The 24,888-nt window shown below is 43.4% G+C and overlaps 1 protein-coding gene across 1 annotated transcript in view; it reads left to right on the top strand.

Annotated features, from left to right (window-relative positions):
- ptprdb (protein tyrosine phosphatase receptor type Db) overlaps positions 1-21,720 on the top strand; it is a gene marked incomplete in the record, with an annotated part of 229,714 nt that extends 207,994 nt beyond the window's left edge. The window contains 11 exon segments of the mRNA XM_036136866.1: positions 2,881-3,056; positions 4,990-5,013; positions 6,484-6,603; positions 10,962-11,116; positions 12,595-12,880; positions 15,486-15,664; positions 15,747-15,873; positions 18,208-18,333; positions 18,434-18,588; positions 20,131-20,266; positions 20,374-21,720. Coding sequence (XP_035992759.1) covers positions 2,881-3,056; positions 4,990-5,013; positions 6,484-6,603; positions 10,962-11,116; positions 12,595-12,880; positions 15,486-15,664; positions 15,747-15,873; positions 18,208-18,333; positions 18,434-18,588; positions 20,131-20,266; positions 20,374-20,442 — 1,553 coding nt within the window.
- Positions 21,721-24,888: the final 3,168 nt, after the last annotated feature.

Here is a 24,888-nt window from a genome sequence, read left to right as displayed (position 1 = left end):
AGAAGAAAAAAAAAAAATAGTCATAGTTCTGTTCTGATTGTGCATTTTCAATCATGCTCACCCCCTCAACCGGGAAAGGCCTGAGGCAATGAAACCGGCTTCTCCAATGCGCAGAGAGGGAGGCAGTGGGAGGCCAAACCCAAATAGATGAGCCTTATCTGGGCAAGCATGTGTGAGAAGCCCTTCCACCCCCGTCTGTCCTGGAGCCCTGGCTTGTCTTCCTTTCAGCTTTGAAAACATACACTCTTGAGCACGTCCAAACCCACAGTACCGCGCGCTCGTCGATGTACACACACACGCGCGCGCACGCACACACTCTCTATGCTGTATATATAAAAAAAAATGTATAAAAAAAAAAAACAGAATGTGCAAAAGCACAGATATGCACTTTTTGCTCCCAGTCTACTTCACACATTCATAAAAGCACAAGCTCTGCCAAGCCAGTACAGCCACAGAGAAAGTGGAGCGCTGTGTGCGTTTATCTGCAGAGAGCCTCTGTTTTAGTCCCTTGCATTAAGTTGAAGCACATCAGAGCATTAAAGCCGTCTGTCCTTTAAAGACTGAAGCTGATAAACATATGTTAGAAGCTCGTCTTACTGTCTGTCCCCATCCCATTTGAACTAAAATGTGCGTGTGTGTGTGTGTGTGGGGGGGGGGGGGTGACTTTCACTTAAAGGGGTTTGTGCGTCTGTGCTGTGTGAGATGTCGGATTGGGGTTTTTACAAGCGCACGGGTCGTCCTCAGAAAGTAATCTGCCTCAGAAAATCAGCTTCAATAATTTCTTTCCGTGGGCATTCAGCCGCCATCCCGTTTGACTTCTGCCTTTTTTAAAACTGTAAACTGTCATCGGAAGCCTCTAAAGGATTCTCGTCTCCCACCTCGGCAGAACTGGGTCACGGCTCGACGTGCGGCGCGCCAATTCTGAACGCGCGTCTTTGAGGGCGCTTTGGTGTTTTGCCGTATGCGTGCGTGTTTGAGCTGTGACTCAGTCATTTTTGGGATTATGGTATTAGGCCCTAGATGAGCGGGCCTGATCCCGAATCAGACACACACACACACACACACACACACACACACACACACACAGACTGTCTCCCACATCACACACACACACACACAATCCCCTGCAGGACAGGCAGGCAGCGTCAGCCGAGCCTTACACAGAGACGGCCTTACAGTCGTACCGCCATTGTAGGCGAAACATCCGCAGTGTACTCAGATTAGGCCCGTGATCGTCTTAGCTTGTATTATAAAACAAGACGACGGAACAATCCGACACCAGCGGACTCCGGGCCTTGTGAAAACATTAATCTCTCTACCAGGACCTTATATGATTTCCAACCTTTATTGCTTTGACATAAACCGTCTGTCAAAGCGGGAGACTTAAATAATCCATTTCCATTTTCTTCACCATACGGCTGAATAAAAGCTGAGGTTCACAGGAAGGCAAACTCATTCATCGAGAACCGCTGAGCTTTTAACCAGCTGCTTTTTTTAAAACATGTTAGGTGTTCATAATGATTGCAATGATACATCCAGCTCACAAGGCAACACGATCCACTAGAACAAGATTTTAGCAGCATTTAGGGGAAGACTACAAATCCCTTTTTTTTTAAAGTTCTGTTTTTTTTGTTTTTTTATAGTAATATACTCACTAGCCACGTATTAGGTACGCCTGTTCAATTGCCCTTTAACATAAGTAGTGAATCAGACAGTCACAGGGCAGCAGAAGATGGTGTATTTAAGTGATGTTGAATCTGGCTTGGTTGTTGGTACTGAACAGGTTGGTATTTCAGAAACGGCTTGTCTCGCAGACTTTTCACACACAACCATGTCTCAAGCTCGTGGAGAATGTCAGCAAAAAAAAAAAGTAAAATATCCAGTGAGCAGCAGTTCTGTGGGCACAAATGCCTTGTTATTGACGGAGTTCAGAGGAGAATGCAACATTCAGATGGTAGAGGAGGACATTTTACGGGCAAACTTTGACACACCAGCTGATTATTGTCTGAGTATTGTTGTTGAAAATGTCCAACCCTTTACTTTGGAAGGAAAGTCTATCCTGTCACAAAACTCTGATAATCTCAGCCTGATTCCCTAAACATGGCAAAGAGTTCAGTGTGCTTTATTGGCCTCCACCATCTGCATATCTTAGCCCAATAAATCACATAGAATCATATAGACAGATAGACCAAGTAACCGATGATTATCGATTTGAAAAGCTTACACATAATAGTCAACATCTGTGTTTGGCATTGTGCGTTCCAGTGAAATGTGTTCCCCTGCATTTAAGCCCGTCCCTTCGGGAGCATGGGGCTGCCACTGTGCGCCGCCCCTTCTGGGGCAAAGGGTCTTGCTCAGAGATCCAGAGTAGCAAGTCCATGGGATTTCAACCGGGGAGCTTGCAGCCTTCCCAGGACGCATGTGGCCTGCTCCAACCAGAACTGGCAAGACATCTTGCCTGTCGCCATATTTCTTCTCTACTGAACACAAAAAATAATGTCAAACAACAGCTGCAAAAATGTCTACTGTTCCTCTTGTTGCTGAGTGTCGTTGGCAGGCAGAAAAAAAGACTGCATTGGTTGACTCCATCAGTTAAACAGGGCAACTGCTTCCCACCTCAGTAATAATTGTCAAACGTAGGTACAACATGGTGCCAAGCTATTAGCACTCACCTTTATGTTCTGGTTGATAACAAAAATGATTTCTTCTGACGAAGCCGCACGGTGACAGCAACGGGACAGAGCTTCACCAAACTGAGAAATGATGTCTCACTTTAGGCTCTTCACCCCGTCTTAGTTCACCATATGCCTCACTTTAGTAATGTGTCTTTCTCCTAATTCCTCAATCTCCTCATTTTTCCGCTGTTTTCTCATCATCCAGGTGTCCCTGGCAGTGACTATGTTAATGCCAACTACATTGATGGCTACCGCCGTCAGAACGCCTACATAGCCACCCAAGGCCCTCTTCCGGAGACCTTCGGGGATTTCTGGAGGATGGTCTGGGAGCAGCACACAGCCAACATTGTCATGATGACCAAGCTGGAGGAGAAGTCACGGGTAAGACGATGTGGTGGAACGACGATGGCGTAGAGAAAACGGCACGAACGCGGTAGAATAATCACAATTCAACATACCCAGGTTGGCCAGGACTGAAGAACCGAAAGGTCAAGGAAACTCGCACACAGTAGGAGACTGTAGAAGACGTAAAACCCATTAATCAAAGTGAATAAGACATTACATTGTATGTCTAGGGTGATTAATGGAGGCATTAGAAGCCAGTTAGGTGCAGCTATGGTAGACTAGGGAGTGTGTTGGAAGGAAATAAGGTCTATCACGTAAAATAAGGTCTATCTTAATTGCGTTCTGTCACCAGAACAGTATTAAGAAATCTCAAAGCGGCACAAACTCTAGCTTAAAAAGATACAAGTTTACCTGTTGCTTTACGTTTATTTTATATTCCCTCATGTTTTCTAATTGTATTTAGAGGCAGGGTGCACCTCAGGCTAGCGGTCAGTCACACAAGCACACTTTGCTGGGTTTTTTCATAACTTTATGTGTTGAAAGGTCAACGCACAATAATGTTTTACTGTGAAGTAGAAAGAAAAAAACGTTTTTACATTATTTATTCAAACAAAAGGCGGAAAAGTGTGGAGTGCATTTGTATGCAGCTCTCCTGACAACGGGACCACAAAGAAATCCTCCACGGCCAATCCAGGAGTCGGACACTTGCAGACAGCACACCTGTCGGTCTGCGCGCTACAACAAATTTGGCCTGATCGAAGAGTGGTAGGAAGAAATCCGTGGTTTAAAGAAAGCCGTGACTGTTGCTGGCTCGCCATGTCCCGTTTAGGGGAGCTTGTGAAAGAAAATTTTTTTTGGTCAGATAAGACCAAATCTGAAACTTTAGGCGTGCATGCAAAGACACTGCACATCACCATGACTACCCCGTCCCGATATTCGGACACAGCGGTGGCAGAATCATGCTGTAGGGATGCTATTCGTCAGCAGGGACTGAGAGGCTACACAGGAGTCAATGAGAAGGATAGATGGGGCGAAACGCAGGACAATCCCGAATAAAAATGATCTGAGTCACAGAGCAAAAGCTAAAAAGGAATGGATGAGATCAAAGTCTATGTGCTTTGTTGGATTGTTCTAGTCAAAGTCCAAATCTAAATCAAGTGGAGAATCTGTGCCAGGACTTAAAATTTAAGTCTCACAATTGCTGTCAATCCAGTCTGGCTGAGCCTAAACTTTGCCCCTAAAAGGAAATCAAAATATATCCCAATCATGGACGTACCCCCAAAAAGACTTGAACCTGAAGTTGAAGTGAAAGGTGGTTTTACAGTAGTATTGATTGAGGGTTGTCCCATACAAATGTATTCCACACTTTTAAACAGTGTTTATTTGTAATACAGTTTCAGCCGCGCATCCTTTTCACTCCCACTTCAGTCTATCTGTGTTTGTCTGTCATGTAAAATCCCGGCGAAACACACTAACTTCTATTCGTCACGTGGCAAAGGTTAAAGAGGTTAGAATATGTTTTCAAGGCACTGCAAACAACCGTTGGTTTCAAAGCGTTTTGTTAAAGCAGCAAGCAGCACAAGGCCACATGCGGTGGATGAGAACAGAATAGAGCGGGGCAGAACATGTTGGTGAGCAAGGCCGAAAGGGGATTACAGACACAGCTAAACTGGGGCCGGTAATGAATTAGAAAGCCGTTTTGGTTCTGAGGCATTTTGCTGTTAACTGAATGTGCGCCTGAGCGAAAACCCCGCGTAGTGAGAATGTCACGTAAGAATAAAATGAACAAGAATGGCTGGGGGTATGAATCATGATTAAGCGCTAACAATTATGTCCGAAGTCCTTTTCAGAAAACGATCCTTTCTCCCCGTCTGTGCTTCTTCTCCTACTAACTTGTGCTTTGTGTTAAAACTCTTGTTTCCTTTTCAACCTTTTCCAACTGTCTCTGTTGTGTCTCTCTGACCCTCAGATGCCCTCTTATTTCTTCTCTAAGGCAAGATCTCGCTTTCTCTCCTTCTAAATCCTCCCTCCCCCCCTTTTTTAATGCACCCTTACATCCCTTTCCCCTTTATTCCCTCTGTTTGGTTCATTTCCTCCGCTGTACTGTAGTGATAATGCAGACTCGTTTTCTAAAAGGCACCCAACGTGGCCTGAAAAGTCTTTTTTTTGTTTTATAACCACTGCAGGTCAGAGACAGTGTACAGCACTGTGTGCAGTTTGCATGATCACAACACTGTTTATCTTCTGTTTCCCACTATTCAAAAGAGTCGTTCACCAGTCATTGAGTAAAATCTTAGCTAACACCCGAAGTGATGATTTTATCTGTGTTGTTAAACTACTGCAAGGACAGCTTTCAATTTGGACACATTTGGCTCTCTCTTCTCCTCCCTCTCCTGTGTGACTGTATCTGTTTGAGTAGTGAGCTGCTTGCTTGAGAAACCCATTTGATCTCATTTAACACCTCTCAACGTAACGTTGTCACGTGTTTACCCGTCAAGCACAAAGACCATCGCAGATGGTCCCACTGCGGGAATCTTGCCAGGATCCTTCCTCCGAGCACGAATAGAGCCACAGTCAAACTGTTGGCCCATAGATCTACGGTTAATATCGTCTTCACACTAGTAGTTTTTTTGTTTTTTTTTTTGTTTGCTGGCAGCCAGCTCAGACCCCCCGTGTGGACATCCATTTCTGTCCCCGCAGTGTCTCAAGGTCTGGTGGGAAAACAACAGTTGGAAAGCTGTAATTACAGGCTGAACATCCCAGGCCAAAATGCATAATCCCCAGTCTGGAGCAATGGAATGCAGAGCAAACTGAGCCGAGCTCCCTCGCCGTCTTTGATGTGAGGACTGGAGGGATCAGCTCATAACGTTCGGTTTGCCCTCGTTTTGCCAAGGCCCACCACCCCCCCTCCACCAAACCTCTTTTATCTCCTCTGGGATTTTCTTTTCTTCCCTTTTCTTTAGCCTCTGAAGCTGAGTTGTTGAGCTACAAATATGACCGCCCTTGACCAAGAAGCTCCAGGTGCTTCGGTGGTCGTGGATGCTGGGATGTTTTATGCAGTGGGAGTTCTCGTAGGGATTTATGACAGAGTGCAGGGGAACATCGGGTGTCTAAAAGCTAATCTCGTGCATTTTTACCACCAATAAGCGGATCCTTTTGAGGATTCCTCACTATGTGGCAATATCCTCTTGACTTTATTCTTCTTCCTGTCACCTTTCACTGCACACACTCACTAAAACCCTTTTCCCACCACTGGACCAATTCTGTGTGCATATTTTATTTCTTTCACTATTTCTGTCTGAATTATTTAAAGTTTGAAATTGATCTACTTTGTCACTGGACTTCTGCCCGTTTTCGGTGTTGTTGTTTTGTTCTCTCTAATCTTCTTTCACAGAAATGTGCGTATATGTGGAAGAAAAAAAAAACTCTGCATCTCACAGCTCCTCGTCTTTTCCCCTTGTAGGTGAAATGCGATCAGTACTGGCCAACACGTGGCACGGAGACCTATGGCCTGATCCAGGTCACTCTGCTGGACACAGTGGAGCTGGCCACCTACTCCGTCAGGACCTTCGCTCTTTACAAGGTAGCCCCTGGAACAGTGACGATCTATCAAAAGGAAGTGTCCATATTACGCTTTTTCAGTAGAGATGCTCCGATCGGAGGTTTGTAGAGGCTTGACCTGCAGATACTGGTTTTTGCTGATCACAATTTCTTTTGAAAAGCAAGAATAACAGAACATTTGACACCAGCATTGAAAACATTTATTTCAGACCTTCCTTTCATGAGTGGCCATTCATGAGACTATGTAAGCCTGTGTGGGCAGAGCAGTCCCTATGAAGCGGGGTTTTTAAGTTTTAAAACAAAGACAAACGAATTGTAGAGTTGACATTTTAAAATGCGCTTGGTGTCTTATCTTGCAGATTAGTACACTTAGCGTAGCTAGCCCGACAAAAACATCCATTTCTGTGTCTTCTTGTGTCAGTTACAACATCCACACCGAAAGGTGTTGTCAGCGATGCCCGGTAGCTTTTGTTATGTTGCTCTCACCGATTGTAAAAACTCAACAGAAACCGAGGCTACATTCATCCAGTTGCACTCAGACTCACACACTGATACACAGATTGGTTGATAACTTTGGATAAAGTGCTTTCCCCAGGGGCACATCGACACGTGACAACAGGAATCAGTTTTAATCGCCAGGTTGCTTTGTACAACAATGAATGTCATCTTGGCTCCATTTTGCGCTCAATGTAGCAATTTTAAGTACAAAATACAAAGTTCAATGGAAATATTTTTTGCCAATATGACTATATAAATGTTCAACAAAAGATGCAGAGATGGTAAATCTTCCTTCTGACCCTAGACCTTGGTATGTATGGCTGGAGGGTCAGTCCTCATGATCCTCTCTGCAGACCTAATTGTTGCATTGCAGTGTGGATCGGTCCTGTTTTGTGGGGGAGCCAAACATTAAATAATAGCAGGGCAGAAGATGACCAGCAGCTCCTGTGGAAGGCTGTGCTTCTTAAGTTGCAGCAGGAAGTACAGTCTCTGCTGGGCCTTCTTCCGAACAGCGTTTATTTGTGATGACATCTCTTTAATTTTCAATAAGAATTCAAAAGAGTTTTCCAGCATCCCTTTGTGTGGCTCTTTTATTGGTGGTCCTACATAATAATTCCTGTTGAGAGAGCGCTCCATCACAAGTGGCCAACTAACCTGACGCCCCCAGATAGATTTGCTCCGCATATCCATCTGGAAACCTTCCGTTGAAGTAATTTTGGGAAGGGGCGAAAATACTGGTTAGCTGATTGGCCTATGTTGGTGATAGACGGGCCAAATGAACCAATCAGAACAACGAAGCATATGACGTCGCTCTGTTACTCTTGATGCTGCAGGTAAAGGCTCGTTAGCTCAGCAAAGAAATACTCTGTAATTCCGATAAAACTTGCTCGATAGCCACACTAACGCTAGTTTCATCGGCTGAAGCCGCCATGTTCTTTAGACTGAACTGTCGCGCTTCCCGTTGCGTCACACCTCAACCCGCCTCAAAGCCAACGCTGATTGGACGTTCGTTTGGTGAACGGCTCCAAATTTTCTTTAACGGAGAGTAGCCAGACTGATCTGCGAGTGAAACCTTGAAAGCTCGCGAGATCAGGATGGTCTCACGAGGCTAGCAATTTACCTCTAGGTGGGGAATTATGTGCTTAAAGTTGTCTGTTTAGGCCTGGGAAAGCCAAAATAGCCTTACAACATGCCAAGCATGTAACACAATTGCTTTAAAGGGGCCTAGTCACATACTATGGCTTTGCAGATTTCTACGGCAGTAGCTCACTGTGGTCGCATACAAAGGTTTTCCGATTAAATGATTATGCCCTGCAGGACGGTCTACTGACGCCATCTTGCTTTCTGATAGTTATGCGGTACTGCCGGCAGCAGACATAAACAACGTTTAAAGCATTGTTTATGTCTGCTGATCATTGCAAAGTTCTTTGTGGGTTTTTTTTTTTTTTTTGTAGGATCATAGTATATAACTAAAGTCAATTTTGATATTCTTTGAACCTCTGTTTCAGAGCCAAGCAGGAGGCTGGAGGTTATAAGATAATTTACAAAAGAAACATAGAGCAAGATTTTACGTATGAGAAGTTAAGAGCTAAACATAATGTGTGTATCAATACAAGATTTTCACCGTATTATTTTCAAAAACAGTTGATGTGAACGGAACGTCATTGTTATTCCTCCTGTCGCTGATATAATACAGCCTATTGATCACTGTAGCTATAGTAGTTTTATAACACTCATAACTTGCTATGTGTTACTGGCATATAAACGCACGTGTAAATAATAGGTTCCCAACAATGTTGAAGACACTTTTTTTAATAACTAGGATAAGATTAGTATATAACAACAACACTAACTAGCTCAAAGGAATCGCTCCAATTGAGTGATCTCTGTTATAAAATAGAACCTACAGATGAGGACAAATAAATCAGCACACATGGCTGACCGTGTCCCTGGGACAACGGCTGCCAGTATAATTGAAATAAATAAATAAATAAAAGCTTCGTGGGACTGCAAACCTTCCAGGACAAAGCTGTTAGAAGAAATACAACTTCAGGTATGAGACGGATAATCTAGATAGTAGAAAAAGAGCCGATAAAATCATCCAAGCATCAACATCAAGGTATGCCAGTCTGTGATTTCACTGTCCGTCTCATTTTCAACCACTAGGGGCTCCATGGAGGAACACCCAAAGGCTGCAATATTGGCAGAAGAAAAGAAACTTGACTTTGCCTAAATACATCTTGACAAGCCCCAAAGGTTCTAGCTCAATGTCCTTTTGGACTGATGAGACACTGCTTTGTTTTGTTGTGAAATAAAATACTGTCATGGAATACAAGACAAGACAATGAGAAAACGTGTTATCCATACTCAATGGGAGGAATTCTAATTTCTGTATTTGTAATAATTATGTGTCAGAACAAAAAGTGAAATTAATACAGGAGAGAATAACAGGGGATATCTTGTCAGAGATGAGGATTGAAATGACGGCCAGGGGGCCATGGCCCGGCAGCCAGATGGAGTAAAGCGTGATAAAGACTTTAATGAAAACAAAATGACAAGGAATCCAACAGAGACGGCATAACCTGGAAATTTCCCAAGAGCAAAATGGGAAGAAGTGAATGAGAACTGGTTGTCTGTGTATACTGGCGTGATGGTTACTGGAGGCAAAACGAGGATTTGAACTACTGGATGGGGAAGAGCGCAAGGACAGCTTCACTGTTTTAGCCAACTAAAATAGTGAGGGCTTTCACACACAGAGTAAATCAAAGTGCGTTATAGCAGGAAAAAAAGGGAGAGAGGTTTTAAAAATTACCTCATATCAAAAAGACAAACTAAGTAATGATTAAATCATAAATACATCAGACATAATCCAAGATAAGAATGAAACATTAATAATAAAAAAAAATAAATGCTATGGGGACTGAATGGAAAATGAAGGATGCTTTTATACCAAAGCTGTTTTGTCTCCTCAGAATGCCCGTTTCCTTCAGTCTGATAGAAAACTGATGAAAGCTCATCTAAACTGTAGTATGGACCAAACAAACGGACTCTGGTCCGCCTGAATCTCAGTTCTCTTGCAGACGAAAATCCTGGCCGTCCGCCTTTAGTGGGATAGCAAAAAAAAAAAGAAGACTGTTCAGCGAATCAAAGAAAAAAAGTAAACCGAAAAAACGAAGGGATTTCTCCCATATAATTTAAACAGATAGACTAAATCATATGACAGATCTGAAAACATCTGTACCTTCAGCATTTGACCAATGAACAAAGAACAAGGCTCGCTGCCACTTCTTTGGCAAGATACTTTCATATTTAATAGTCTGTGAAGATTTTATTGAGTAGTCATAAATGTGTTATTATTAGTAGTATTATTATGATCTAGAATGTAAATACTTGATGACACCTCTTTTTGTTAGATATTTATAATTCATATCATTATTATATGCTGCTTTTTTTGGATTAAATGTTAGAAAGGCTTGCCATGCCATAAATTTGGGAACTGCATAATGTATTCTAGTTTCATTCACTTTCAAAAGCAAACCCAATAAAGTCCAACAATGACACTCAGATGTGGAACTATTCACTAACTAACTATCTTGTGGAAAACAACAGGAAAATCTAAAAACATAAACACAACAAAGACTCAAAGTGTAGGTTCAGTTTGACGTAACGCCAAACCAAACCTACATCCTGGGCGCCAACATATTTGTCTGAACCGATTTTTTAAGTGGTTTGTAAATGTGTGTTTTTTTTTTACATTCACCTTTTCAGGAAATTAAATTTTATTTTAGCTTGGTGATTTTAAAATATTTTTTGTCAGAGTTGAAATTTAAACAAAAAAGGACTGTCGATTCATAAGGGCTCTCCCTTTTTTTGTTCCTTCAGAGCGGCTCTAATGAGAAGCGTGAGGTTCGTCACTTCCAGTTCACCGCCTGGCCGGACCATGGGGTCCCTGAACATCCCACCCCGTTCTTGGCCTTCCTTCGCCGGGTCAAGGCCTGCAACCCTCCCGACGCCGGACCCATGATTGTGCATTGCAGGTGGGTCTGAAATACTATAACATGGTGTTATCAGCTACTGGGGTGTAATTATGCCAATTCAGTAAATGCTAAAAGAAAAACAAACCTGATCCTCAAAATGCATTTTTTTGGGGGGGCGATTTGGGGTTTTAGTTCATGAAAATCAGCCAGAGTGTAAGGGCACGTGTTTAAAACTTTTCAGACAGCCTGGAATTACCTGCCAGTATTCAAACCCCCAAACCACGGTGGCTGGCTTAGGCTCCCGGATTCCTTTCTTCACGAAATGCACCATCTCAAACATTTCCCATGATTACTTTCCAGTGTTGAAAATTGGCCATTCATGCTGCTGAAGAAGCTGGGTTCATAAGTTTACATTTAAATGAGTTGCTGTCTAAGCAGCGGGAGGCTCATTTGCTGGATGGAGGAAGATTCTGAGAACGTGTCATTACTGTCACGGCGCAGCGTCGAGCTCCAGCGCTGGAAAGAAACAGCTATTTGCTTTTACCAGCGAGGGAGAGAGAGAGAGAGAGAGGGCGAGCGAGCGAGGAGAGGAAAAAAGAAAGGATAGCTGAGTGGAGAAAATATGGAGCAGAAGCTCTCAGGAGGAGGAATTAGTGGAGTATGGACGTGGAGGAAGATAGGGAGGGGGATCGGAGACAATGATTGAGAGAAAGTGGTACCGGGGGGGGGGGGGGGGGAGTGGGAGTTAGTGGGGGAGATTTGTGCAGAATGGGAGAGAAGGTGAGGTGAAATCCGGGGACGTAATGAATGAAAATGATGAATTAAAGAATCATAGAGATGGGGAGAAAATGGAGTGTAAAATAAAAAGGGGAAGAAAAAAAAAAAGCCGAGATGTGAGAGTGGAAAAAGTAGCGGCGCTAGTGTGCGAGATCTGGACGGGTACTTAGAGAGAAGATAAAGAGGCAGGGGGGATGAGGGCAGGAGGCTGGCAGGAGAGGAGCTCTTCCTAATCTTCTGTCGCAGTCAGATGGAGTATCCAGCAGGATTATCAGTCAAATTTAATTATCTCGGCAAGACTCCATCATGATGTGCCTTAACACATCAACCAGCCTCCGCTGGTCCAATCTCGTTCCACCTGAACAACACGCGCGCGCGCACACACAGTTATATTAATGTAATCACATAAAGGGCTTTGTGTTCGCTTGCAGAAACCTGTCCGGTCGGGTCGGCTCACCGTTTAGGCACCAGCACAGCAGAAATGTGAAGTGTTTGGGTCGGCAGCTAAATGTATTAAATTTCTGGATTATATGTCGATAGGGGTGATATAATTATGATGCTGACTCATTTTTCGCTGATTTGGGGTTTTTACATGCCGTGTTGGGACGGCTGCCAGTCGGCTGTTCAGGCACCGAGCAATAGAGCTCTCCGGGCCCAGATTCAGGGCTTACGCCGTTCACGTTCAACCCGGGGGGAGACGACGACGACAATCTCCCATCTGTCAGCTCATCCCCTTCTTTCCTTCCTCACCGCGGCCTCAGCGCCGGCGTGGGCCGAACCGGCTGCTTCATCGTCATCGACGGCATGACGGAGCGCATCAAGCAGGAGAAGACCGTCGACATTTACGGCCACGTCACGCTGATGCGCTCCCAGAGGAACTACATGGTCCAGACGGAAGACCAGTACATCTTCATCCACGACGCTCTGCTGGAGGCCGTCACGTGCGGGAACACCGAGGTCCCCGCCAGGAACCTGTACTCCTACATCCAGCGGCTGACGCAGATTGAGCCCGGAGAGAACGTCACGGGCATGGAAGTGGAGTTCAAGGTGAGGACGGGGAGCTGCACTGCTGGGGGATTTTTATGGATTTTAGGCCTGCATTTTATTAGGAAAACATGCTATTGCAGTATTGTTGTTGATGATGATGATTTTGGGTGTGAATAACCCACATTTTCTTCACACAAGTCTTTCTTTTCTGTCATCGCAATTCATGAGCTTTAGCATCTTGGCTACTAAGGTCCATGTCATGTGGCGGCAGCAAGGGCAGCAAAACTCATTCCAGCTGTCCAAACATGTTAATAGTTGCGGTATTGCACACATTTATGTAGTGATTGCAATTTCACATATTGTGCGGCTCTCTATATGAAGACACTTTAGTGCCTCCTGTGGCAGGGATATGTATTACAACAGCAAATACTAAAATGAGAATTGATGAAAAAATAAAACAAAAACTCTGAAAAGTGTTTTTCTTGGTTTTAAGTAGATTTTTACCATTCACTCATTGATTTAAAGTTTTAAAACCAGAAGTCAGAGCGGTACAAGATGGATTCTCGTGTGTTTGTGAACGCACAAATATAACGAGGATTCATCTTGTAGGCAAGGTTACATATTTCCAAAACTTGATTTTGAAAAGACTAAAAATATTTTTTTCCAAGGTTCCAGTAGGCTTGGCAACTTTAACTTTATTTGTCAGAAGCAATGAGAAAGATTTGCCAAACATTTAGTTAAGGAAGCACTGAAAAATGAAAAGCAGTTTGATTGTTATAAATAAACAAAGAAAACAATATAAAAAAAAAAACATTCAAAAACAATACTGGTTTATCTCAGTCAAATACCAGCTATAGAGTGTAAGAAAGTTGGATAACATCACCCTTCAAAATTCAGGGAAATCTTTAGACGGCTGTTAACCTCTAAGCTTCTTATAGCTTTTGTATTTTTACCTCTTTTGTTGTGTTTTACTAGTCAGTCCCGCTTAAAGAGGGGATTGTATTGATCTAGACTGAGGCTCAAAAGGGCTGCGGGTTTGGATTTTCTGAATATGATGCTCCATAGACCTGCTGGCGCTTTCAGAGATTATCACAGTTTTGAATATGTTAGAACAGATTCTTTACACAAAGTGCTATTTACACAGATTTATGGAGGCAGTTTAAACTGCTGAGGAAATGCCAGCAGCAGACAACGGAGCTGAAGCGCTTTCACTCTTTTAACTTTTTTTGCTCTGATGTTCGCTTCTTCCCTGATTAGATCTATTCAGGCATGACCGATCTGTCTTCCTCAGGTGTGTGTAGCCAAAAGCAGGTGGATCAGATTTTTCCAGGAAATGGTTTACGTTTGCTCAAAGTCAAAGCAAGAGCGACTCCATGCGATCTCCTCCATCCTACGGCCCAGCATTCCCCTCCTAATAGCTGTGGTCTCCTCCAAATGACAGCCAACATGAACCAAAATGCCGGCATTCTCTCTCTCTCTCTCTCTGGGTTTCATCTTGGTAGAACACCCACGGGACGTCACGGGTTGCCGTCTGAAGCTCCCGCCGCTAGAAAAACAATACAAAGCGTACGGGATTTCTCACGGATGACGGGCGTCACATCCCCCACGCCATAAAGAGAAAAGAGAAGCCGAAGCATGCGTGTGAGAGAATCAACAAATGCGGTTCCCCGGCTCCACGTTTTAAGACGGCGTGTTTTTGTTCCCCCCCCCCCCCGCGCGCTCGACGAGTTCAAAGCCGGTTATTGGCGTGTGTCAAACGGAGGGGTGAAGACGTCGTGTTTGTTTGCTGATAAAACAGAGTCGGGCTCAGTTCTGACGGGCGAGAAGAGTTACTGCTGTTGATGCTGGAAAGCCGGTTCGCGATCGCAGCCGGATGACTGGTGGACCTGCGGTCGGAGGGAGGGTGGGGGGGATTTTCCGTCTCAGCTCGTCTGTAAGAAAACAAGGTAGAGCTGGTTTGTCTCGCAGCCGTTCACTTCACCAGAGCCCATTGTTCTGCCAGCGTCTGCGGTCTCTGCCTTGGCCCCTTTCTCTGTTGTTCTGTCTCCCATCTAAAGGCCGTGTCGTCCAATGGTCGAGGACGAGGGGAGTTTACCCCGAGTCTGCATATGTACTTACATACAATCGTGGTTAGTTTTAAAAAAAAAAATCTTTATGTCTTTATTTTACTTTTCTGGAGGTCGGGGTGAGGGTTTTTTTTTTATTTTGTTTTTGTACTTTTTTTCCCCCTTCTGGTGTAGGATCATGTGTGGTTCACATATGTGAGCTGAGACAGTGTGGGGCCTTGTGGTTTCCTGCACCCCAACTCTTGATTTGCTCTTTCTCTTACTCGTTATGTTCGCCCGTATTTTATTCCGCTTCCCCCGATCCCTCGGTGCGGCCCCCGCTTTGTTTATTCAATTTTAGATGTCTGCCTAAATATCCCGAGGCCTGCCTGGTTTCGCCCATCATCCCGTTTCACTTGTCCAGCTTGCCAGAGGAAGTCCAGACGTTCTGTTGAATGCATTTCAATAAGCTTCTTAAATTTGTCTAAACTTGTTTTTCCCTTCCATTGATCCACATCTTCCATCTCAAGCCTCTGTAGGCTCATTCTAAAATTGTATCATAAGCGTGTGACATTAAAATGGTTTGATATTCATAAAATGCCATATTTGTTTGCTTCTAGCGTCTGGCCAGTGCCAAGGCCCACACATCCCGGTTTGTGAGTGCCAACCTGCCCTGCAACAAGTTCAAGAACCGACTGGTGAACATTATGCCCTATGAGACGACACGCGTGTGTCTCCAGCCAATCAGAGGGGTGGAGGGGTCCGACTACATCAACGCCAGCTTTATTGATGGATACAGGTGGGAGCCGATCATTAGCTGGAAGCTGTTGTTGCTCTATCTAGTAAGTAGTTTTGTACATTTATCACTTTTGTGTTTGCAGGCAACAGCGGGCCTATATAGCAACCCAGGGTCCGCTGGCTGAGACTACAGAGGACTATTGGAGAATGCTGTGGGAACACAACTCCACCATAGTCGTCATGCTGACCAAGCTGAGAGAAATGGGACGGGTACGGTGTAGGCACAGGCAAACATGCGTTATCATTTGTACAGTGCCTTGCAAAAGTTTTTTTTTCCTTTTACAACCAATTTCTGAGTACTGGACAACTATCAATAATAACAGCAACAACAACAATAGTAATAATAATAATAATCCATCCATCCATTTTCTAACACGTCTATCCCTTGTGGGGTGTTGAGGGGTGCTGGTGCCTATCTCCAGCTGTCAATGGGCGAGAGGTGGGGTACACCCTCAAACGGTCGCCAGTCTATTGCAGGGCTGACAATAATAATAATAATAATAATAATAATAATAATAATAATAATAATAGTAAAACTTTGAAAGCAACTTTCAGAGCACCCAAAGACACTGTACAAGTTCAACAATATATCAACAATAAATCATGGTGAAAGCAAGACACATTAAAAAGTTTTAATGAACAGGCAATTACAGTGAGTAGACATTCTTGAATAGATGTGTTTTGAGTTTAGACCTGAAGTGAGTAAAAGTGTCAGAAATGATCTCAGGGTGCGTGAAGGAATAGCAACGTGAAAGAGATCTGAAAGGTGGGGAGGGGTGGATGGACTTGAATGTGTAGAGAAGGATTTTGAATTCCATTCTGAATCTAACGGGGAGCCAGTGGAGTTGCTGCAGGACTGGGGTGATGTGATGAAATGAAGGGGTTTTGGTAATAATGTGAGCAGCTGAGTTCTGAACCACTTGAAGCTTATGGAGCAAATTTTGAGGGAGACCAAAGAAACGAGAGACGCAGTAATCAAAGCGGGAAGTGACAAGGCTATGGACTAGAACTGATGTGGAGTGCAAGGGAAAGGGAGCGATGAAGACGATTAATAGTCCGTAAATGAAAACATGCAGATTGGGTGACGTTATTGTTGTGAGAGGTGAAAGATAGAGTGCTATTAAGGATGACATCCAAGTTCTTGACCTGAGGTGAAGGGGAGACCGGAGGCATCAACTAAGAGAGAGAGAGAGAAACTGTCAACTTTGGATAGTACAGATTTGGTAATGAAAAATAGGGGTCCCAGGACAGGGGATGGATGGGAAAAGAAGGACTTTAGCTGAATGAACTGAGTCTGGCCAGAAAGGAAAGAATGAAACCAGTTAAGGGGGGTGTGAGTGATGCCAATTGCCAATCAAAGCACATTCATGTTGCCTAAGGGTTCTGTCAAAATCCACACCTAAAGCAAACTGTGAAAAGGCTGGTTTATGCTTGACACACGTACATTTGTGCTGCATTTATGCTCCATGCAGCTTTTCCTCTGAAAAGCACTATTCTCCTACACTCTAGAGGGCAGCGTTGGGCTCCGACGCCAAGCATACTACACCCCACCCCACCACATGTAGAAGTACAAAACACAGTTGTTTCCAACATTTTAAAGTCTTTCTTTCAAGAGTGACAACGATTTCTGTCCAGGAATTGGGAACAATTTGTTGATCACAGTGATCTTTATTGGTCGAATCATAAAGATGTCTATATTTATGAACCTCCGCCAAAGAGCGAGCATGCTCATCCGCCATGTTTTTCCATGCAAGACTGTCCATGTAGTTAGGAACCGCGGACCAGAAACGTTTGGCCTCACGGAGGGGCGTGGTAGCGTGGTAGCCAAAATGACGGAATATGGCCGCACAGACACAGACGGATGCATCAAGCATAAACCAGGCTAAAGCCTGGCAAAACCTGAAAGTTGTTGCTTACACACACTCTAAATCAAATCTGACTGAGCTTGAGCTATTTAACAAAAAACTCTGAGCAAAAAAAATCCAGACTTGCAAAGCTGGTAGCAAAATGTCCCAAAATATGGTGGCTCTTCAAAGTACTGACTCAGGAGGCAAAATACAAGTGCATGCCACTATTTCAGATTTCTCTTTGTCAAAATTATGCTCAATTATACACCACTTTGTTCGTCTATCTCACAAAATCCCAATAAAACACATTGCAGTTTGCTTTTTTGAAATGCAGAAGCCTCAAACTCCAGACCCAAAAAGCTGGTGCACTGGTCTGACAGGCCTGAATCTAACAGTTCCACTTTCTCCTTAGCATTCAGTCAAGTTTGTCAGAGTCCTACTATTGAGCGCATTATTTGATTGAGGTGTGTTGAAACAGAGGCAAATTTAAAGATTGCAGGACACTGGCCCTCAAAAACTGGAGTTTGGGATCCATCTTGTAACAGAACAAATTGTGAAAAAGCTGAGGAGTAATAAATACTTTTGCACAACACTGTACAACTGAGACTTGCTTACGATGAAAAAAAAAGTTGCTCAACTCCTACCCTGCAAACTGATGTAGGGATGTAAAGGAAATGATTTGTGCTCTCCTCTGCAGGAGAAGTGTCACCAGTACTGGCCAGCGGAGCGATCGGCCAGGTACCAGTACTTTGTGGTTGATCCTATGGCTGAATATAACATGCCTCAGTACATCCTCCGAGAGTTCAAAGTGACTGACGCCAGAGTGAGTCGCCTATTTGCTTCTACGCATTCATGCTGGCTTACTGTTTTGATCGATGCAGAAAGACAACTAAAACCCCAACCCACTTACTTTCTTCATTCAGGATGGCCAATCAAGGACTGTTCGTCAGTTCCAGTTCACTGACTGGCCCGAGCAAGGAGTGCCAAAATCGGGGGAAGGATTCATTGACTTTATTGGCCAAGTGCACAAAACTAAAGAACAGTTTGGCCAGGATGGTCCAATTACTGTGCACTGCAGGTAAGGCGGTGTGTTTTTTCCATTTTTAAAGTATCACTTTTTAAAGCCCTAGCCCTAAGAGCCAACCTTGCAAACCCTGAACAAAACCAATTATTAGTCATCTATAATACATTTATTTGTGAAGGTAAACTGAGTCACAATTTGAACCAATTCTTTCTTCTGTTCACCTGTATTTACCTGGGACAAAGCACAATATTCAGTTAGCTGTCATTGAAACTCTTCAGAGGCCGTGTTAACACCACCTTTCACACCTACTGGAATCCCTAATAAAGAAATCTAAAACTCCTTTTTTAAATGTGAAGTAAAACTGCATGTGATCTGAATATGTCTATTCAATAAAGAAAAAATCTCACCTTGAGAAATATGTTTCCAAAGTCACTAGTACTAAATTCATTGGCAACTCTAAAGTTCCTAAAATAGGTCAGACAAGAGAACGTGTGTTCAAGTAAGGCAGAGTAGTCCTGCACTACATGAGGCAGGAAATGGCAACAAGAAAATGGCAAATAGCCTAAATGTGCCTAAAAGGAGTTAATATTAAAGAGTTTAGAAAGCTCAAACTTTACAAACAAGTCAGGTCAAGGACTCAAGTGATCTACATCTAACGTAGATGCCTCAGTCACCGTTGCACCAAGGCTGAGCTTCTCAGCCGTAAACATGTCAGAAGTGACTGTAATGAACTAAAGTATGATAATGTGGAGCGCTTGATACCCAGCGCTTAGCACGGTGGTGGATCTATGATGCCGTGGGCCTGTTTTTCCTCCAAACTCTGTTGGAGTGCATAACTCCTCGAACTCTTAAAATACTTATGAGAAAAGTCAATAAGATACATGGAGATACTGAACGTACCACAGTCTCCTTTTCACTGTTTGACTTACAGTTGAAACCAGATACCTTCACATACACTGCATAGAAAACATTTATTTTCTCACTTTCTGACTTTACATTAAACAAAAAATTTATGGCGTTCAGTTCAGTTATGATTGACAAGATTATTTCCATTTGCCAAGTGCCAGCATAATGAGAGACAGAGGAATTCCTCAAATTTAGTCACACACTAAGATTTTTATGCATTTAAAGAATTTGGGAATTGGCTAAGTCAAAAAAAAGAATAAAGGAATAACATTACAAGAAGTTATACTTTGGTATTGGTTGCACAAAAAAGGAAATACTTAATCTTTTTAGCATATCAGCAACAAATTAATTACCAGAAAAGATATTAGTAAAAGCTTTGGGAGGGATACCTAAACACAAGTCAGACAATTTTAAAGGCAATTATACCAAATCCTAAGGCAAGGTGTGTAAGAAAGTAAAGCAAAAAAAACTTATTTAAACCTTATTCTAGAACTATATAAATAGAAATGTTTCTTATACTGTCCGTATCACAGTATATGCAATTATCTAGTTTCAGCTTTATTTATCTGTTTCAGTTTAAGAGTAAATATCAAATATCTGAAAAGCAATCTTATCAGGAGCTACAGAGAGACTAGAGGTACACCCCAGTTCTAACAAGGCACCTCTAACCTGTTGTCCATCTACCAACAGCGCTGGAGTGGGGAGGACTGGTGTGTTCATCACCCTCAGCATCGTCCTGGAGAGGATGAGGTACGAAGGGGTGGTGGACATCTTCCAGACGGTCAAGATGCTGCGCACTCAGAGACCTGCCACCGTTCAGACAGAGGTGAAGCAATTTCCTTCCTAATATCTTATTTCATAGAAAAACAAAAGACCGAAACACTTTTATCACGTCCCGCGTCTTCATCCGTGTTTTCTTTCCCTTCCCGCCAGGATCAGTACCAGTTCTGCTACCGAGCCAGTCTCGAGTACCTGGGAAGCTTCGATCACTATGCAACATAAACCCAGTTGCTGTCTAGTCGCACCCCGTTCAGCCGACTGCTCCCTTTTTTGTAGTCTCACACACAACCTGAATCCGTGCACTTGGCTGGAACGTGTGCGTGAAGCTTTCGCCAACACCTACAGATTTGAATCGGGGAAAAGGGGGGAGGCGGACCTTCGGCTTATCCCCGTACCCAGAATCAGCACTTCTAACTGAGCCATAGCGACCCTGCTCGATCCCCCCCGGGGGGAAGGTGGGTTGGTACTCGTTTCACCTCCCCATTACCTCCCCCACTCAGCCCCAAACACAAACACACCTATGGGTCAGTCTGAAGAAGCAGCTTCATCCACTGTTCCAAAACAAGATACTTGATCAAATATAGATTTTTTTTTCTTGTTTTTTTATGATCATCGTCAATGGGTGTTTTTTTCGGGTTTCAGTGCTTCTGTGAGCACCCAGATTGCTTTGTGTTGTTTTCGGTGTGGAACTCTCACCTCGTCCACCACCAGTGTAGCATCACCAAACAGGACCAAGCTGCGGGAAGAAGTCGGATTTTTTTCTACCACGAGGACCGCCAGTTCAAAGCCTACGCATCCACCCGCTGGAGGCCTCGTAGGCCACTACGCACCAGGAAAATTGCCAACAGAAGGAACTGAAAACACAGAGCACACAGTATTACAAAGACAATGAACACTTACTTTAAAAAGGAGCACCAAGGGGTGTTTTGTTTTCTTCTTTTTTTTGGGAGGGTCTGGATTATGTTGGAAACGGACTTTTGTTTCCTGTGAGTGAAAAGAGGACATTTCTACAGTAATAAGCACCACCAGTTCAACCTTATTACGCTTCACCATTTCATATAAGGGAAGAGAGGTTTAAACTGCAAAGCAAAACATTAATTTAGTTTTTTAGAAAGATATATGACTATTTACTTTTTTGTAAAAAAACAAAATGGCACATTCTGTTATTGTTTTTTTATATATATATATATATAATTTGTGTCCCCACTGACTACAAAAAGGAAGGTTTGTAAGTTGTAGCCATGTTTTTTTTTCTTTCTTTCTTTCTTTCAAACGTACAATCAAATCCAGTTTGGAGGATGTTCACAGTTTGACGACAAACGCCACCTTGGAGCGTCACCGTCACACGCTCTTCACCTCCTGTCTTCGTGGAAGCACTCACCCACGTGGCGGCTTGACGTCTCAGCACGGGACCGTCTTGCCCTGCAGAGCTAGGAGACACGAGGATGGAGGGGGTCCCACTGAGTTGTGGGGTTTGCTCATTTAAAGCCACCCGAAACACAAACAAATGCAGAACGTATGTACAGAGGGCAAGATATGCTGGGGGGGGTCAGCTATTTATGTTTCCAAATAAGCTTTCACAGCGATTTCTCGAGCAGGGAGCGAGAAAAGGATGCAGGTGTTGGGGGGGGTGGGGTGGGGTTGGGGTTGGGGGTGGGGGTGGGGGAAGGGGACAAATTTCTCACTGGAATGCTCACATTAGACTTTTCTCTCTGTCTGATTCAGTGTGCAATAAGTAGATGTATTATATATTTTTGTGTCGAGTCACATAACTGCAGTTATACGCCATGGTGGTGAGGTTGATGTTGCAGAAGGTGCGTTTTTTTTTTTTTGTTTTGTTTTTTTTGTCTGTCCAGTCACAAGGAGACGTCTTACACTAGACTCGGTAGAGCGTGTCCGGACAGAGCGCCACCACTCCCCAGGTCACGGCAAAGCAAACTAAGCGATCACGTTTCAAACAGCATCTATTGAGTATTTTTGATTTTAGATTTCTAGTGCCTTATATTACACGCCTATTTTGATAAAGTTCTTTTAAGGGTTTATTTTGTGTGTATTTTCTGTGCGTATGCTTGTGCGTTTGTGATCTGAGTGTTTGTGTTCATGATTTTTGTTTGGTTTCCAGTCTGCAAAGGTATTTCATATATTTTATCAATTTTATTTTTCTTCTTCTTTTTTTTTGTATGTTCTGGTTTTTGGCCACGAAACGTCAAACGGAAGGATCCATGTGGGTTGGGTGGTCGTTGTTTCAAATCCAGCAGCTGCTTCGGCATTTCTCTTTTTAGTGGATGTTATTTTACTGAAGACTTGCTTACAGAAGAGATTTTATCTGGATGATCTGATCGATCACAGCAACAAAAAACATAGACTGAGCCTTTTCTCGTCAGAGTTTTGTCCACAGCCCCTTGCAAAAGTATTCTGCCAGTGAAGGATTTTCAGAGTTTGTCGCATCCCAGCCACAGTTCCTGGTGTATTTCGTTGGGGTTTTAGTGAGATAAACCTACAAAGTTATGCATAGTTGGGAAGTGGAAAGAAAATCACACGTAATAAAAAAAAAAAAGTTGGGTTTTTTTGTTTTGTTTTTTTACAAATGAAAATCTGAAAAGTGTGCAGTGCATTTGTTTTTTTAAGCTTCCCCTAAATCCACCTTTTCTGCAGTTTTTGGGTCCAAAATGTTTGCCCGTTCTCCACTGCAAAATGGCTCAAGCTCTGATCGAATGGATAAATCACAAACTTTTATTTTCAAGTCTAGCCAGAGATTCTCATTTGGATTCAGACGCCGACGTTGGGTCATTCTAGCACATTCATAAGCTTTAATCTAAATAATTCTACTGCAGCTCTGGCTGTGTCTACGGTTTGCTGGAATGTGATCTTTTGCGTCGGTCTGAAGCCTTTTGCTGCTTTTAACAGGTTTTCTGGATCTCTCCCGTCTTTAGCGCCACCTGTTAATCCTAACCTGCTCCGCTGTCCCTGTTACTGAGCAGTATTCCCACAGCATGATGCTGCCACTGCCTCGTTTCACAGTGAGGACAAGAGTATTCAGAGTAGTGTTGGCGTTCTGCATCGTACCATGTTTTCCAAAAGTTTCACATTGATCTCATCTGACCAGAGCTCTCCCTTCCAAATGATTTGCTGTGTCCCCTGCATGCCTTAGGCCAAAGAGGAAATAAGCTTGCTATAAACTATAGTCCTTTTCTCACCACTTTTCTATAAAAGTCTCTCCTAGCTTGGCCTGTTAGTTTGGCACTTTGAGATTTTATTTGAAATATAAAGTGCATATTAAATTAAATTTATTATTATTATTACTTGGGGGGGCACCCACCCCTTTGTAGACTGATTCTATTTTCAGCGATGGACTGAGCAGAGTTCACAGAGATGTGTGAAGTGGAGATATGGTTTGTCTTTGCTTCAAACTGCTCATCCGCCGGTCTTCATGATGCCGCTTGTCGTCTGATGCCCTCCAACGAACCTCTGAGGCCTTCCCAGAACATCTGGTTTTATACTGCAACCAAATCACAACACAGATGGACTTTATTTACAAATTTGGTGACATCTGGTGACGGCAGCAGCGGATTCAGTTTAGGAGTATCGGAGTAGTGGGGGGGCTGAAGATGCATATGCACGCACATGTCAGGTCTTTGTTAAAAAAAAAATCATTTTCACTTCACAATGATGTGCTGCTTTGCGTTTGTCTATTTCATAAGACACGTGAAAGTTTTTCTGTGAAGATTTTTTTTTAAGGGGGCAGGAATACGTTTTGCAAGGCACTGTGTCCGACTCCTGACAGGGAGAGACTTGGGTCTGCCTCCCAGGAAGGTTTGGCCACACGTGGCGGCGACTTTGACGCCCTACCTGAGACAAGCCAGACTTGCTCAGCTATGCAGTAATCTCTACACAAAGCTGAACGGAGGAGTCCTCCGTCGGTTGAGACGAACAGGACCCCGTCGCAGTACGCCTATGTAACCCGCCTGAAAGCGTTTTCACCCGAGGTCAGCCAGACAGCTCGTCCGTGTCCCTCTGTCCACACTGTTGTCTCCATTTGTGCGTCTTTCTCCAGTAATGACAAAAGTAAAGAGAAGTTCAGGTGCTACCAACACACAACAGATGTAGTCACTTTTTTTATATTAATATATATATATTATATCTCCATCAACGCTCGACCACACGAAAGACGGTCGACAGTTTGCCGCCATCTAGCAGTGACCCTGTCGTCGGTTCTGATTACATGGTACCACCTCTGAGACGCCCCCTATTGGTCACGCAGCTTCTGGGAAGACTAGCACTTTCTCTCTTTGTACTATGCACTACCACTAGGATCCCTAACGACCCCCCCCCCCCTCTTACCCCCTAAAAAATGGGGGGGGACTTACTTGAACTCTTTAAAGTGGATTGTGTAACGCTCACACGGTTGTGTATATGTAAATAACACAAAACACAAGAGAGTTATCGAGATGCATAGAGAAAAGGAGATATAAACTAAAATTAAGGAGAGACATCTATGAGGTATATATAGAGTGATATCAAAGTTGCACCTGAAATCACAGTTTTATGGCACAGCTGTATTGTGCAATGCTCCACGTTGTGGATTTGTTGTCCCCACAAACAAGAAGTTTCACAAAGAATCTGTTTTAAGAAAAACTTAAAAAAAAAACCTTCTCCCCCTTTCCTTCA

Source organism: Fundulus heteroclitus, chromosome 5 (assembly GCF_011125445.2).
Source record: "Fundulus heteroclitus isolate FHET01 chromosome 5, MU-UCD_Fhet_4.1, whole genome shotgun sequence".
NCBI classification, from domain to species: Eukaryota; Metazoa; Chordata; class Actinopteri; order Cyprinodontiformes; family Fundulidae; genus Fundulus; species Fundulus heteroclitus.
Note: the sequence above shows the minus strand (reverse complement) of the source record. Positions and strands in the feature narration are given on the sequence as shown.